Source organism: Mastigoproctus giganteus, chromosome 12 (assembly GCF_048544385.1).
Source record: "Mastigoproctus giganteus isolate SK-2022 chromosome 12, ASM4854438v1, whole genome shotgun sequence".
In the NCBI taxonomy this organism is placed as follows: domain Eukaryota; kingdom Metazoa; phylum Arthropoda; class Arachnida; order Uropygi; family Thelyphonidae; genus Mastigoproctus; species Mastigoproctus giganteus.
In genome coordinates, this window is record NC_143586.1 from 102,847,580 (window position 1) to 102,866,036 (window position 18,457).

Genomic DNA, 18,457 nt, shown 5'->3' on the forward strand with positions numbered 1-18,457 from the left:
GAAAGTCTCAGGAAATTAGGTGGCAGGACTTGCCAGAGTAAATAACTCTAATACTGGTGTACCTGGTCTGCCTCCACGGGGCAGTGTGGACAACTTTGGGGCCCAGTGGCCAAATGACCAGAGGAACAATGGTACACTGCACATATACAAGATCCATACACCTTTAAACCTCTGGCATTGACAGTGTTCTGTTTCACACTTACAATCTATACTACGTGGAGATGGAACCCCTGGTGCCATTTGACACTAAACACACTAAAAAAAAAAAAACCACATTTTTTAGACTGTGGTGCGTTGGAGAATCGCCCTCTTTGGTTCTCTCCCAAGCCACAGCACTCCTGTTACTTTGTGCCCATTGCTTTGCTGCTTTAGTTTGGGTTATGATTTAAGTATAATTTAATTAAGAATGAAATTTAATGAGATTAATAAATTTTACTGATTAATTGATAATACTAATTAACAGATTTCACTATTTAGTTTTACATTAAGCCTTACGTTGTGAAGTTCAGATGTTACGCTATTCCGTATTGTATGGCGGCAAGTTACGGACACTTCAGTATTAACTTTCCAAATTGCTATCTAAATTCAAAATAAATTACGGAGCTTGACCATAACTGTAAAGCTACTTATAGAAAATAATTTAGTATAACAAGTCAATGAAATGGCTAAATATAATAAAAACTTGGCATTCGCCGGAGCTCCAGAAATCTTTGCCAACACGTGGATAATCTGAGCATATCACAATTGCTGTTATTAATTAATTTTTCAACCGTTGTATCATCTGGAAACTTAGATATTAAGCCTAATATACCTTTATCAATATCATTAATAAGTATAGAAAACAACAATGGGCCCAGAACCAAACCATGGAGAACTAGTCTGTATTCAATTCACAAAAGAAGCTAAGCTAAGACAGATGAGAAGTTTCTGGCAAAGAATGCAAAGATTTCTTTGCATTGTTTGCCAAAGATGGTTTAAACAGCTGATGATACTGTTCAGCTTGCTGACAAATTGAATAGATATTTTGCAACTACATTCACACAAAGAATTTTTTAGAGAAGGGGATGCCAGAAGTTTATCAAACTCTAAAAAGGTGCTAAATGATTTTGTGATAACAGGAAGTGAAATTGTTGAAGCTAAACATAAAAAAGCACACAGTGTGGATGGATATATCCAATTATATTAAGGGAGGCATCAAAAGAGATAAGCAAATCCTTAGCCATAATTATGAGAACATCTTTGGATTCAGAAGAAAGCCCTATGGACCAGACATGTATATATTCCCAATTCAAAGGGGGATCAAAAGGTGACATGAGTAATTACAGACAAGTTAGCTTAACTTCTGTTCCAGGTAAAATAATGGAGTCTGGCTAAAGAAGCAATGCAGGACCATCTAGAGAGGAATGCAATTATACCTGTCACAGTATGGATTTGTTAAGGGGCAATCGTGTATGACCAATCTGATTGGATACTATGATGCAGTAACAAAGTAACTGGATGTAAAAAAAATAATTTTGATATCATTACACATAAAAAACTGCTATATAAACTGAAGCAGTGTGGCATTAAGGACAAGTTACTGCTATGGACGTTTGATTGGTTATTAACTAATTTTATTAATAAACTTCAAATCAAACTAAATTTCAAATACCCATGTCTTAGTGGTAGAGGCATGTGATGCAAGAAAGCAAGCTTATGTAGCACCAGTCAAAAAAAAATTACATATCCATTCCCTCTAAAAGTTTGGCCATTTTCTCCTTGAATTTATTTAAGCTGTCAGCTTCCACAATGACAGATGGGAGTTTGTTCCAGCAATCAACTACCTGCTGGCTAAAAGCAAATTTCCACACATCTATTCTACAACTGTCTTTCCTCAATTTGAATTTATGCATCCCCAGGTTTGTAATCTGAGAAAGAGGAAGAATCCCATCAGAGTTGAGCCTGCTCAACCCATTCAAGGCCTTATACACCTCAATCAGATCACCTTGCAGGTGCCTAGTCTCCAGACACTGCAATTTGCAGAACTTAAGCCTTTCTTGGTAAGAGGACCCTTTGTTCCCCTCGTCAATCTTGTAGCCCTTCTCTGTGCTCGTTCAAGCAACTCTGCGTCCTTCCTAAATTCAGGCCTCCAGACCTGTACGCAGTAACCATTGCAGTTGGATATAAGTTGAAACATTATTGTAGACTTCTGCATCACCTGATAATTTATATGTATCCCATGCTTTTTTCTTCTGTGCCACAAGTAAAAATCTTCAGTTCATCTAACATTCATTTGGTCTAAACCTTGGAACAATATTTCTTAGTTGGTATGAAAAGCCTAGTAGCTTCTGCCTATTTACAGATTGCTCTTGGTAACATCTTCAATCAATTGGTCTTCTCTGCAAAGAATTTAAAAATTGTGTGAGACCACTGTAGTCACCCTTTTGAAAGCAAAATCCCTTCCCTTTACCCTCGACAGTAATGTCTAAGTAAATCGCACAGCGCACTGTGATTACCATCACCCAGTGGGTGTTTTATCTGTACTTTCTTAATGCATGAAGAATCACTGCTGATAATCAGATCAATACTACTGCTTCTTGTTGCCCCTCTAGCATGATAGATTCATTTCAGAATCCAATAAATTCAAAAGTCTTGCTGTCATGTGAATGACCAACAACCCACAAGTTCTAGTGGAACGTTAAAATCCCCCATTATAAGACATTCTGGTTTTCTAGTCCTCTCCATTTCTTTATATAGATTATTTTGTTTTGCTCATCACATCATCAGGCCTATAATATACCCCAGTCTCATTTTTGCAGTGCTCAGGGTAACACCAAACTGACTTAATATTTAACTGGCAACCCATGGCATAAGAATGCATTACCTGAGATTTAATGTTTCTTAACTAAGAGCACAGCCCCTCTCCCATTGCTGCCCTTTCTATACATGAAATTTCTAGGTATAATATTTGATAGAAAGTTAACTTTCTATCCCCATCTTGTCCACTTCAAAAAAATCAGGAATTATGCTGGAATGATTGTTAGGATCAGTTGCACTGACTGGGGTTTAAAAAGAGAGCCACTTGCCTTGCTCTTATTTATAGGGCAGTCTTCTCTTTAGTATATGGTACTATAGAGCAGCTTTAGATAAGAATAAAAGAAAATTAGACTCCATATAGAGGATTATACTCTTAACCACCACAAGGGCATGGTGTACTGTCAAGTACATATGCTGTGCAAGTTCTGGCAGGGAGCACTACCACTGCACTTAGAAATAATTAAGAGGACTTAACTATAGACTCACAAATCTAATCCTAACTAATATCTAAGGGATTATTATAATTCTTGAGACTTGTTGATCATCTTTTTCTTTCTTGTATCAAAAAGAAAAAAAAAAAAAAAAAACTATATCAACCCACTGTACAAGCAATGCTGAGCAGGTGGGAGCAAACATGTAAAGGGGATGTTACTAGGAGCTTCCTGCCTCAGGTGACCCTAGTTCTTCCCCCCCCCTCCACTTTTCCCCAGGACTCTATGCCACATTTTGCTAACAGGGCATGGTTCCTACAAACTTAGCTTAAGTGGTTTGGGGGCTTGAGGTTTAGATTAGATTGTAGGAATTTTTCTTTTAGCCAGCGAGTCACTGATAGCTGGAACAAGTTGTCCTCACAGGTAGTTGAGGCTAGGGCTTACAATACCGGGATCCCGATAATTTTTTTCCAGTATTGAAATACCGGTATTGATACAAAAAATACTGGTTTTTCGGTACTAATTTTAAAAAAATAATTGTTTATAATTTAATCACATAAATGTTATAAAATCACCTTTATGTGATTATGACAACGTTATCTCTACTAGCAAATGTTCGATAAATCATTGATATATCAATGCAACATTGCAACCTGTCCACAATTCTCGGACAACTTCATGTCTGACCATGTCGTAACTCCCAAGTCCTGTTCCTCCACTAATGACTTTAGTTCAACTCCAAGTGTATAAGTTATTTTGGGGTTGCTGTTTGGTGGCGATCATTAACTACTCTACTGATCTTTACATTATCTGCAAGTTTAGACCTCACATCCTCCATCCCTTCATAAATGTCATTTAAGATAATCAAAAACAACAGTGGTCCCAATACTGATCCTTGGGGAACCCCACTACCTACATTAACCCAATCTGAGGAATAACTATTTATCACAACCCTCTGCCTGGTGCCCTCAAGCCATTGTGCTATCCATCTAAGGATTTTCCCTATGATTCCAGCCTGCTCCAACTTATAAAATAACCACTCATGTGGGACTGAGTCAAATGCTTTGCTGAAATCCTAATAAACAATGTCAAAATTATTCCCTAAATCCAGCTCATGAGTGACCTGTCAAAATGGCTAACCAGATTTGTTAAACATGATTTTCCCTTAACAAAACCATGCTGTGTATCCTACAGAATTCCATTTCCATCTAAATCCATCCTGAATTCCACCCTTGATCATTGCCTCCATGATTTTCCCTACTACTGAAGTTAGACTGGCCGGTCGGTAATTTCCCATTACACTCCTAGAACCGCCTTTATGTTCCGATTTACATCAATCCAACGGAATCTCTCCTGTCCAGTGATGCTCTCATAACTAGCCTTAATGGTTCAATGCACTCACTTGCCACCTCCTTTAAGATTATAGGGTATATGCCATCAACCACAGGAGCCTTACTCGCCTGTAAGCACAAAAGTTCTGATTAAATAATCATTTGAAATTTCAACATCATTAATTACATTTTTTTCAACTTCACTTCCATAATATCTCATTGACACAATGTGGTTTTTTTTTATGTAAATATCGATGCAAAGTAACTGTTGAGTTCATCTGCAACTTCAGCTGTGTTATCTAATACTATCCCATGTCCATTACATAAGGGTGCAATCTGATATGTCCTTCTGTTCTTTGCATTTATATATGTGAAGAATTCCTTAACTGCACTCTTTGCTCTCTCCCAGACTCAGTAAAGATACTATAGTGAAAATTATACTTCGCTTAATAAAACTTCTTTCTCCTTCAGAAAATGAACATAATTCAATCATGGAAGACCAACATGGAACAGAACATCAGTGTTCTGCAAATTCTTTCCAAAATAAATTGCCTGACTCCAATGAGACTTTAAAAGATGAACTTGAGTCGGAAATTAATGAAATACTTTTAACTATTTTTGCTAAAAAAGTTCAAAGCCTAGAAAATATGGACTGAGATCGTCTACAATTATCTCAGTACAACAATATCAGAATAGAATCCAAAAGGGCATTTTCTGCCTCTAATCAAATATTGTATGTACTATGTGTATTTTAGTGCAATTGCATCATTTATACACAGCTAAATATAGATTAGCAAATTTGCAATAGTGGCACCGTTTAAGTTTACATCTCACATTGTGAATACCTTCACAACGAGTTGCCATGACATTGCACTACTTCGAATAAGTAATGCTTCACCCGAAGGGGAAGGCTATTGTTACTTATTCTCAGTAGATACCACCACCCAGATGGCACCGTTTCATGGCTATTTGGCTCTTCTTCGGTGGGTGGGTAGGTACCAAGTGATGTAATGATGGCAAAACAGCTGAAGTATATCTTCACAATATGAGAGATGCCTGATAGTGTATGATATAAATTAAGACTAATGCATTAGGGCTTAAAGCCTCAACCTGCGAAAGATTAGACTGTGTATTTTAGTGCAATTGCATCATTTATACACAGCTAAATATAGATTAGCAAATTTGCAATAGCGGCATCGTTTAAGTTACATCTCATATTGTGAAGTGTTACATCTCATTCTCCTGGTTTATGGCCACTACAAATTTTCCCGGGTAAGAATTTTTGACCCAGTCCGCCTCTGTTTATCGATATTGCTTTTCTTTTTCTCTCTGAATAACACACGCTTTTTATTAGACCGGGGTTCGAGCCCGTCACCACCAAATACGGAGGATGCGGAAAGGTCAGCAAATGACCACCGCATATTCCCGGAGCAATATGGCCTTAGTTGCTAATGCTCCTTAAAAAAAACCAAAATAACAAAAAATTTCCTCTCTTGAATCTGTAGGGTCTTCATCAGGATGCTTCCTTTTCACACCTTTTAAGTATTTTACTCATTTTAGGGAATAAAGCAAAATTACAAAAGGAGGAGGCACGCTTGATACACATAAACAAAGCTGCGCGCATGTAGCAACTGAATAAACAACACCGTAAAGGCAGAGATACACTTAACACCTCACATTTTACTAAAGCACATTTCTGGGGGTTACTACCATAAAACAATAAAAACAATTTCCAGTTGCGTTTCTGCTAGTGGAATAAACTGTTATAAACTGGTAGTAAACTCGATCTAATTGCATTTGCCATTATACCGATAGCTGGAATTGTGTGGGTTTTTACGTTATTATGGTGAAATGTGTTTCCCCTTCACTGATATAAAAAACAAATACATTTTCAGAATCTTCTCTTCATTCCTATCGTGTTGCGTTCAGTTGGGGTGATTCTGTGTTCAGTTGCCATTTCTTGTAAACACAAAGGTGAATCGTGCATAAGCGAATTCGGTTCGTGTTATATAAGATATCGTTCCCATATTTATAAATCGTGTATGATCGAATTCGTGTAATGTAAACACGTGTTATACGAGGACTGACTGTACTATCTCTTAGACCCTCAAAGAAACCAAATTTATCATTGGTCAATTTAAAAAAACAAAAAAAAATCAGAAGTACTCAAACCCCAACTTTACTCAAAAAAATTTCAATCAGGAATTCTCTTCGTACATGAGCAATGAAAGCTTGGGAAGGGTGGTATATGAAAACCAGCACTTAAGGTTACAAAAATATATATATATATATATATATATATACACCTGCCATTATGATTATTTTCATAATTCAGAACACAAAGCACTGCATTGATCAGAGGCAGTCATGCCTTTATTTGTGCCGTAGCCAGCTAGCTACTGAACAAATCATTTCAAAATATGCTCCCCCACACTCCATTTTTCAGAATTTTGCTCTGGAACTGGGATGCCATATCCATTATATTAACTTAATCATATTTAGAGTGTACATTAAATTTATGAACATGTAATCGGTCATTACAAAGCTGCTATCTCTTTAAATTGTGAATTACAACTTATTGGCATTCACATGGAGAAGAGGCAGGCTCTTATTCCTTTTTTTATTGATTGATTTATTTTTATAACTTGTTAAAAAATTACTTTCCTTTACTTATTGGAGATCAGACAATAATTTTATCTTTTGATATAGTCTGCACATAAAACATTCAAAATCAAGCAGAAGCTTGCCAAAAAGATGAAACAAAATAGGCCAATACCGCAGTGGACACGTATGAAAACTGGGAATACAATCAGGTATGTGGTCAATTTATAAAATCTTGTGCAAAGGTTTGATATCTAAGTGTATATTGGATTTAAGGAGAAACAAACGATTGGCAAACTTTGTTACTGCTTTTTCTCCACCTGAAGTGGTCAAAGTATATTACCCCCCCCCCCCCCCCAAATATCATGTTTAAGGCTAATCATCTTCCATGCCATGGAGGAGTATTTATACCTAAGACATGCAATAATACCAGTAGTATATTCAGAAAATTTCATCCCTACCCAGGGATGCAATTTGATATGAAATTGAATATGGGTATTGAATTGTTTTTATTGATTCACAACAAAAAAATAAAAACATTTTGTTGAAATAATGATAAATTATGTCTAATCCAACAATGTAATAAATATTTCTTGTTAATTTTTCATCCTGGTGAGCAGAACTATATGGCATCATCAGCTGAATTTTTCCTGGTTCATGTCAAATAAGGAAAAAAGTTTTCTTGAAAGAATTGTGGATTATGTCTAATCCATCGTTGTAATGAGTATTTTTCTAAAACTGTTAAAATGTTTATACCTGTAATAGTATATACAAGTAGCAGCAAAGTTCTAGTACAGTATTTTTCAAAATAATGAAAATGAATGAATGACCTTGGCTACTTGTATAATTTCTAAAGGCTTCTTCATTTAGGGTTGCATCGGTGATTTAGACCAGTGCTACTCAAAGTGTGGTCTGCGGACTGGCCCCGAACTGTTTGTTACTGGTCTACGATAAATTGGAAAAGATTCCTCTGGATCACTTTATAAGTGTTATTATCTTGCCTAAATACAGAAGATTTAGAGGAAACTTCTGGATCAGAAGTTTCCTCTGGATCACCTTATAAGTGTTATTATCTTGCCTAAATACAGAAGATTATAATAAGAAGGCATTGGAACTTCTGCAAGATAATAACACGTATAAGGTGATCCAGAGGAACCCATTGGTGGGTCTGGAACGGCGAGTCAATAAATTGGTACAATCCTGGTTGAACATGGAGAAGATTTCCAAGGAGAGTTACTGGTCTTTACACACTACAGGTAGTCAACTCCCGCGATTCTGTGGACTGCCAAAAATTCATAAGGCAGAAGTACCCTTGAGACCTATAGTTTCATTTATAGGGAGTCCTTCCTATGCGCTATCAGGGTACTTGGCCAAATTAATTGCACCCATAGTGGGGCAGTCCGAGTATGTTGTTAAGGACAGTAGAGAGTTTGTGAATTTTGTGGGGAATTTGACTATAAATGATGATGAGAGCATGATCTCTTTTGATGTTGTATCTTTATTTACATGTATTCCTATTAATCATGCAGTATATTGTGTAAAAATGGCATTGACTAGGGATGCCTCACTTGGTAATAGATCACTGCTTGGTGTGGAAGATATTTGTACCTGGGTAGAATTATGTCTAGCTAGCACTACCATGTTATTTCAAGGAACTATGTATAAGCAGGTTCGCGGTACGGCCATGGGTTCACCCATTAGTGCCACTGTGGCCAACTTGGCCATGGAGGAGTTGGAAAGTAGGGTTTTTAGTGGGTGTTCGTTTCCTATCAGGAATTGGAGAAGATACGTTGATGATACCTTTGCTCTGGTCCCAATTTATACAATTTACCTCAGAGGTGGAAACGGGCGGTACTCTGTCGTTTTTGGATGTATTGGTCTCTAGGGTGGGTTCTAGGCTTAAGACGTCAGTTTTTAAAAAACCCATGTGTAGAGGTCAATACAGCACAATCTGGACAATACAAGAATAGTGTAGCAAAAGCTTTATTTGACAGAGCAAGATCACACTGTACCACTTCTGAGGATAAAGAGAAAGAAATTAATCGTGTCACGGCAGAACTTAGAAAGTGCGGATACCCCAGAGGATCCTGGATAGATATAGTAGAGGGGTGTCTGAGTGTAGGGAGTCGTTCTTCCCGGTAGCCACCGCATACATCCCCTACTATCCAGCCCTTACTGAGCATCTGGCAAGAATTTTATGGGGTTATAAGACACGTTGTGTACAGCTTCCTGGGCTGAGGCTGTGCACAGCTGTGTCTCAGGTCAAAGAACGTATACCAAAAGATCTCAGTAGCGGAGTTATTTATAGAATAGAATGCCCGGATTGTGGGGAGTGTTATGTGGGGGAAACAAAACGACGGCTTAGGGATCGTCTGGGGGAACATTTAAATGCCATAAGAACCGCTGATTACAGTAAGTCTGCTGTGGCCGAACATTTTTGGGAGAAACAGCATCAAATCTCCCCGGAGGATGCTATTATTTTGGATCGTGCACACGGATACTGGGAGCGTAAATGGCTCGAGGGTTTACCGATTGGTTCATCCAGTAAGAATACCATGAATAGAGATAGAGGCATGCGTATTCATCCTATTTTTGAAACAATTGTATTAAGTTCCAATGAACGATTTTATTTGCCACGTACCCGAGACATTTCCGCCTCCGGTTCTGACCATGTGCCAATTGAACCACTTGGAGAAATACCACGTGTGGAGGTACCGTGAACCTGCTATTTAAGGAGATGTTGCAGAAAGTCATATTACTGTTGAAGAAGAGAGCTGGCTCTCTCAAAGGCTCCAGGTTTTTAGCATTTTTAATTTCATATTTTAGCTTATTTTATGCTAAACGATCTTTTGTTACAGTTAGTATTCCGCAATATACAATTATTAGTTTATTGTAAATAATTTGTTTTGATACTACAAAGGGTACTAGGAAAGTTTTGCAATATGACGCAACAATGAATCACAGGAAGCTGCATGTTGAGACATGTTCATACGTGCATAGTAGCCGCCGTGCCAAGTCGATGGGCTCAGTTATTCATTAGTAGTGAGAGTGTAAAGTGCTTGCGATGGCATCGTGGTCACGAAATGAGATAAGGACAGTTTTGCGGTATAATTTCGTGCATGGTTTAACCATAGACCAGTGCATTAGATAATGATTGTCCACATCGTACAACGATATTCGGGTGGTATAGAGAATTCCAAAGGGGAAATTTCACTCTGGAGGATTCTGAGAGGCGGGAAGGCCACGAACGTCAGTTACGGAGGAAAACGTTACTGCTGTGAGGAAAATGCTAGACGAAAACAGGCGAGTGACCTACCAACAGATAGAGGACACTTTGGGCCTAAATGCACCAGCGATTCGTTCGATTCTGCAAGATCATTTGCACGTGAAGAAACTTTGTTCTCTCTGGGTGCCGCATCAACTGACTGAAGAGCAGATGACACGACGTGTGACTTGGTGCCGGGAGATGTTAAAAAAGTTTGATAAGGGACAATCTCGGTATGTGAACAACATCGTGACAGGTGACGAGACTTGGCTGTACTATTACGATTTGCCGACCAAGGCGCAAAACAAAGTTTGGGTCTTTGATGATGACGACACACCCGTAATTGTCAGAAAATCCCGATCTGTAAAGAAGAAAATGATAGCTGTATTTTTCAAATCGAGTGGAATTGTGGAACGTGTCGTTTTGGACACGCAGAAGACAGTCACAGCTAAGTGGTATACTGAACAATGCCTGCCTAAAGTCATTGGATCTATGAAGAACCTGCGGCCAAAGTCAAGAATGGACACCTGGTACCTCCATCACGATAATGCGACAGCTCACCGCGCCAAAGCCTGCACCGAATATTTGACCACGACAGGACTGAAACTTCTCGAGCACCCTCCCTACAGTCCAGACCTTGCTCCCTGCAACTTTGCACTGTTCCCGCATGTGAAAATGAAGCTAAAAAGGTGGTTTTCCAGTGATGAGGACCTTCTACGGGCTTGGAACAACCAGTGTGCTTTACTCCCTAGTGAAACTTGGCAGAACTGGTTTAAAGATTGGTTTCGGAGGATGGAGAGGTGTATTGAATGTAGAGGAAATTACTTTGAAAAAATTAAATAAACAAAGCTGTATTGCAAAACTTTCCTAGTACCCTTTGTATTTGTAAAAATTTTAGTTACAGTAAATTTTGTTCAATGGTCGGTGTATGAGTTTATTTCCTAGATATGAGTTTTCCCAGCCTCAGAGGCCTCTTTCAGGAAGGATTATGCTATTAGTTAAGAAACATCACTGGACAGTGCAGTGTCAAGTCAGTTTGGTGTGACATAAGCATAGGGAGATCAAAATTTAGAGTAGGAGTGTAGAGTAGTGCTATAGACCTAATGAGTATAATAAGAAACTGTACAGGGAAATAGTGGGCCAGTAAATCAGAGTCTTATAATGGGGGATTTTAATTTCCCAGATATTGACGGGAATTTGTGGGTTGGTCACTCACACACACTAGCAAGGCTTTTGTGGATTTATTGGATGATTGTTTTCTACATCAGCATGTTTGGGAGGCAACTAGAGGGAGTAATACTCTTGATTTGATTATCAGTAGTGATTCTTCATGCATTAAGAATCTGCAGATAAATGAAACACTAGGTGGAAGTGATCACAGTGTGCTGAAGTGGGATTTACTCAAAGAGGTAACTACCATTAGGAGTAAAGGGAATGGTTATTGCTTTCATAAAGGCAACTACGATGGACTGAGACAGTATTTAAATTCTATACAGTGGGACCAACTGATGTGTTATCAACAGCAAATTCAAAATGGGAAGCATTCAAAGAACTTATCTTGGAAGCTACTAGGCTTTACATACCAACTAAGAAATATTGTTCAAGGTTTAGGCCTAAATGGATGTCAGATGAACTAATGAGACATATGGCAGAGAAGAAAAATGCATGGAATACATATAAATTAACATGTGACACAGAAGCCTATGATAGATATAAGCTGGTCTGTTACAAAGGAGGTTATGCAGGTGAAGGCAGATTATGAGAAATCTTTGGCAAAGAATGCAAAGAAAAACAGCAAAGAGTTCTTTACTTATGTAAACTCTAGAAGGAAGGGGATGAATCGCAATGGTTCAACCGTTGATGATCCTGCTCAGGTAGCTAACAAACGAAACGAATATTTTGCTTCGACATTCACACATGAGGAGTTATTCAGCAAGGGGAATGCCAGAGGTGTATTCAACTCTGTCAGTAAGCTAGATAATCTTGTAATAACTGAGGTAAAGTGGAGGAGAAATTGTTGAAGATAAACACAAGAAAAGCACCTGGGGTGGATGGAATCTATCTAGTTATATTAAGGGAGACAGCAAAGGAAGTAAGCAAACCCTTAGCCATAATTGTGAGAGCTTCCTTGGACTCAGGGAAATACCCATATACTGGAGATGTGCAAATGGGACCCCAATTCACAAAGGAGGAACAAAGGCTGACACAAGTAATTATAGACCTGTGAGTTTAACTTCTGTTCCGGGAAAATTAATGGAGGCACTGGTTAAAGAAGCACTGCAGGATCATCTAGACAAAACTTCAGTTATATCTCGGACACAGCATGGTTTTGTTAAGGGAAAGTCTTGCCTGATCAATTTGATTGGATACTATGATGCAGTCACAAAAGAACTGGATGCAGGGAATAACTTTGATATTATATATTTGGATCTTAGAAAGGCTTTTGATACTGTTGCACATGGAAGACTGCTGCATAAATTGGAGCAATGTGGCATTGGAGGCAAATTGCTACTATGGATAAAGGGATGGTTGAGGGGAGAAGACAGAGTGGTAATTAATGGACATGCTCATCGTGGACTAATGTTATTAGTGGAGTCCGTCAAGGTTCAGTGTTGGATCCATTATTGTTTTCTGTATTTATAAATGATATTGATGATAGTATATCAAGTTTAATGTCCAAGTTTGCAGACGATACAAAGGTTGGCAGGGTTGTTAAGGACACTACTGATGCTGTGCTGCTGAAACAGGATCTGGAAAGGTTGAGCAGATGGGCTGAGAGGTGGCAAATGAAGTTTAACATTGACAAATGTAAAGTTCTACATAGGGGAAACAGAAGCTCCAGAGCAATGTATCACCTCTTTGGTACTACACTGACAGTGGTAGAGAATGAAAAGGACCTGGGGGTAATTGTGCAGGCAGATATGAAGTTCTCTGAGCAGTGCAGATGGGCTGCAAGAGTAGCTCATGGTGTCTTGTCAACGATATACAGGAATTTTTCTAGCAGGGATAAGGAGGTGATTATTCCTTGTATAAGGCAATGGTCAGGCCACACCTTGAGTACTGTATACAGGTCTGGAGGCCTCATTTCAAGAAAGATGTAGAGCTGCTGGAACGAGTACAGAGAAGGGCAACAAGATTAGTGAATGGAACAAAGGGTTGCTCTTATGAAGAAAGGCTAAAGTTTTGCAAATTACAGCATTTGGAGATTAGGCACCGGCGAGGTGATCTGATAAAAGGTAAAGTGCAGCCATTATCAACCCACTGCAGGATGGAAGCCTCCTCAACAATTCATGCTGAGGGAAATGGACCATAATCTGCCACGCTGGTCCAGTGCGGGTTGGCAGATTGACGTATTCAGCAGTCATGGGCTTGAACTCCGGTCTACTCAAAGAGTGTGTGCTACTGCACTCCCGCTCCTGACCACTCAGATTTGATCTGATAGAGGTGTATAAAGCCTTGAATGGTTTGAGCATGCCCAATGCTGATGGGATTCTTCCTCTTGCTCGGAATAATCACCTGAGATGGCATAAATTCAAATTGAGGAAAGACAGATGTAGGATAGATGTGTGGAAATTTGCCTTTAACCAGTGGGTAGTTGGTGGAACAAACTTCCATCCGTTGTTTTGGAAGTTGATAGCCTAAATAAATTCAAGGATCTGCTGGACAGGTATTTTGAACAAACGGAGGGGTGAAATGGAAGTGATTTTTTTTTTTTTTTTTTTTGTGGCTTATGCTGCGTAAGCTTGCTTTCTTGCATCATAATGCTCTACTAATGCTAATGCTACAATGATGTTTGGCAGAGGCAGTGTGGTAGCCTGAGGCTGTATTTCATGGTTTAGTCTGGGATCATTGGTTGTTTAGGCTAAACTATGAAATGTATGATAATCACTGTCTCATAATCTAATTTGTATGTAACTGATTATTGATTATAATCGATTATGCCCATCATTTGTGCTGAAGTCTAGATGTCCTGGACAATGTGTTATCTACATTGTAACAGCATGTAAGTGAAGGCCAGTGAACAAAATGCCCTTTCAAGAATGCACAATGTAACAAGGTGGAAGGCCTATTACATGGGGCTGTCATCTATGTAATAGCAGATGAATGTGTGGTGCCATTATGAACACATGGAAAGTGACTTAGTCCATAACATTTGTTACTTTGTCACCAAATTATGATGTTCATTGAAAGTGAAGTGCTTCGAAAAAACTACACTTTACGTATGTATCACTGTGATAACTAAAGTTTGAAATTTACAATTGCAAAATTAAAAAAAAAAATTCAAATCTTATAAATTGCTGTATTATAAATGGCTAGCAGGAGATTTACTTAATCCTGAAACAGTTTAGTACTTCACTCACTGTTAGATGCATGGGGATTGAGCCAATCCCTGGTACTAAAATACCAATTTAAAATGCAGATTTTTATTTGGGCAATTCAGCTGAAATCCCAACTACCTTCAAATGATCCAAATGTTGCATTGGCAGAAGTCAAATCTATTGACATTCAGTCCCGGCAGCGGGGAAGCAGCAAGTTTCAAATTCTTGGTGGTTTCATGTTTCAAAATGCGCTCCCTCCCCACTTTCTCCAGAAGGTAGCATCCGTGAGGGAGTGAAGTGCTCACATTATGTTATTGTTTTATTTCACCACTGAGTCCAGTAAATAAATTTATTTTCATGGCAAAGATACATTTTTTTTTTTTTTTGTGGTCAGCTTAAAGGAATTACACTGTAGTTGTCAGCAATTGTTTTTATGTGGGAGCACTTGTTTTGAGATTCATCTTTATGTTCACTAAGGAAAGGGATGACAATTGCTCTGTGATTTGAAACAACCTTGAAATATAAACATTACCATTAACATCCCTCTACTGATAGTTGGTCACATCCTATAAACTCTACAAGTGTGATCTCAGTGAGATCACGCTTGTAGAGTTCCCCCTTTCCCTTTGTCATAGAACTAATGACTGACACATCTGTGTCGCTGTAGCAATTCTTACATAGTTTTAATTAATTACAAATTTGTAGTCCAGAAGAAATAGTGTGTTGGCATAAATTACAGGCATGTGCGTGCGTGCACACATTCATGAGCCTAAACATGACCACTAATCTCCACAAGTGGATGCATCCCACAGCACCTAGGAATGACATTACTTACCAGTGCAGCATATATATATATAGTAATAATATGGGTAGTGGCTATCAGTATGAAGCCTGTGCAATGGGAAAAAGGAAGGACCTGATGAAATGCAGGGATTGTTGGCTGTTTGGGAGCTGCATTAGTGTAGAATGGGAACAGTCTAAAGAGGGACAACCATCCAATGTGCCAGGATAGGGAGACCACCACTGGTTGACAGTTGAGGTGAATGGCAGTTGGAATGTGGCAGACTATATAACCAGTGCACACAGAAATGTTTCTGGGCACAGCATCCAGAGGTGCCTCCGTAGCCAGGTGGGCAGGAGCAGCAGTGCGTAGCACACGCTTCTTGATTAGACCGGGGTTCGAGCCCGTGCCCACCAAATACGGAGGATGCGGAAAGGTCAGGGAATGAGCACCGCATATCCCCAGAGCAATATGGCCTTAGTTGCTAATGGTCCTAAAAAAACCAAATAACTAACATCATCCAGAGGATGCTAGTGGACAGGCCTACAGAGTAGATGACCTGTTTATGTGCCTATGTTGACCAATCGTTGACACTTCTGTGTGCAGCTGGAAATTGGTTGCCTAGTGTGATGAATCAAGGTTCCGGCTTCACCATGCCAGTGGGTTGGTACATATTTGGTGAACAGCTGCACCCAGACTGCATGATTGGACTAAAACAGGCTGATGGCAATATTATCATGTTTTCATGTACATCATTGGGGGGGGCCTTCATCAGTATGAAGGCTAAGTTTTTTGCAACGTGTATCCCTACCACAAATTTAAATAGATACGCCAATCATATAAAACAGATTTAATAATAAAATAAAATAATACAAAAGACTGTAAAATAGTATTTACAACAATTGATTATTTACAAAAAACTAGCAAAAATAAAATAAGTTAAAATACATTAAAATATAAATTTAAAAGCGATAAAAACACTATTGAAGATTTCAGAGGTGTCTGCCTCCTTCCTCAGCAATAATGAAACTTAAGCGACACATCCTTAAATACTAGGTTCACAGCACACGTGGATAACTAGGTGCATACTGGGTATTCCTTTCACGTGTACCAGAACCAGAAGTGGTCTGGGGGTGTGGAAAACTAAAACGTTTATCTCTGGCAAAAACCACAGCCTCAAAAAGGGGGTGAAGCCTAACTCCCCTGTCTCTGTTCATGCTATTGTTGCCAGAGGATCCAATCCACATACTTTCCAGCCACTTGCGGTCCCAGAATCTATGTGCTGGTCAGGGATGACAGCGTTGTCGGAGATCTTGTGTTGTTTTTCCCAATAGTGCTCTGCAATGGCGGATTTTTTGAGCTCTGCAGTCCGTATTTCTCTTGAATGTTCCCCCAGACGGTCCTTAAGACGCCATCCTGTCTCCCCCACAATCCGGACATGTTTTTGTTTTTTGTTTTTTTTTATGAAAACCCCAAGCACAGAAGGTATCAAAACCTATAGTACTTAGTACCATGCATGGGTTGAAGGAGAAGTGTGGGGGGAATGCTGGAAACTTTGCTCTAGAGACATGGGTTTCACCACTTCAAGCTTCCAATAAGCAAAGTGGTGGAATTTCACCGGTTGATGAAAGTCATCTACAACCTTACGACCCCACTAGTAGAATCCCTAGTAATGGGGTCTTTGACCTGTGACACTGTGTGCAACCTCCGGTCCAGGAGCTGCACACAGCATGTCTGAAAGTCGTGAAGCATCCTTGCAATGCCATATGACGCCCAGATAGTAGGGAACATACACTGTGGTAAGCGGTACAGGCGGAATTACCCGATTGGGCTCTTCCTCTCTATTGTATTTATCAGTGACCCTCTGGGGGTAACTGCCTAATTTGCCTAATTCGTAATTTGCCTAATTTCCTTCTCCCCCTCCTCAGAAATGCTGCAATGTGTCATGTGTCCTCACCCTACCGAAAAGTGCTCTGGCCACACTATTTTTATGTTGGGCAGTCTGTGCCGACCTATAATGTGTATACTGCCCCCCCCCCCCCTTACACATTGGTTTCCTATATACCTTGGTTCTAAGTCTGGGGCCTTTCCTATATACCATTGTGTCCAGAAATGGGAGGGTGCCATCTATTTTTACCTCCGAGGTGGTAAAGGGGGGGGGGAACCATTGAGAAACGAGACCACATCTTCCTCTCTCCCCTTCTTTACAATAGTGAACGTGTCATCAACATATCATTTCCACTTGCGCATAGGGAACTTCAATCTTGCAAAAACCCTATTCTCTAATTCCTCCATAGCCAGATTTGTGACAGTGGTGCTGATCCCATGGCTGTGCCGTGAACCTGTTTATACATCACTCCTTTGAAAACCAAGGTTGTACTAGAAAGACATAATTCAACAGCACAGCATATCTGCTATGTTTAGGTGGGATCTAGCATTTAAGGTGTTATTCTTCTGTAAAGCCAACTTCACACATTCTACCCCATGTGCTATGGGGATACACATGAATAATGATATGACATCATCATCTCGTCCTCCCCTATATCTTGACTCCTTACAAAGTTCACAAATTCCACACTATCTCCAACGACCAACGTGGACCGACCCACAACCGGAGAAATCAGCTGTGCCAGATATTTAGATAGAGCATACGTAGGGCTACCAATGAAGGAAACTATGGGCCGTAATGGATCTGGGCAGCCAACACCCTGTTGCATGCATGGACCAATACTTGTCCTTTGAAATCTTTTCCATTTTTAGCCAGGAAAGTAGCATCTTATTTACATGCTGTTCTAAGCTAGCCAAGGGGTTTCTATGGATAATCTTATAAGTACCACTATCACCTAATAAGTCTAACACTTTTTTTTGGTAATCTTCCTTGCTTTATACCACCGTTGATCTGCCTTTGTCTGCTGGTTGGTTTATAATATCTT

The 18,457-nt window shown here is 39.4% G+C and overlaps 1 protein-coding gene across 1 annotated transcript in view; it reads left to right on the forward strand.

The window, feature by feature from the left end:
• Window positions 1–18,457, forward strand: part of RpL39 (ribosomal protein L39) — a 42,951-nt gene that overhangs the window by 19,300 nt on the left and 5,194 nt on the right. The window contains exon 2 of the mRNA XM_090386316.1: window positions 7,268–7,371. Within this exon, the coding sequence (XP_090242442.1) occupies window positions 7,268–7,371 (104 nt within the window). The remainder of the gene's footprint in view (window positions 1–7,267; window positions 7,372–18,457) is intronic.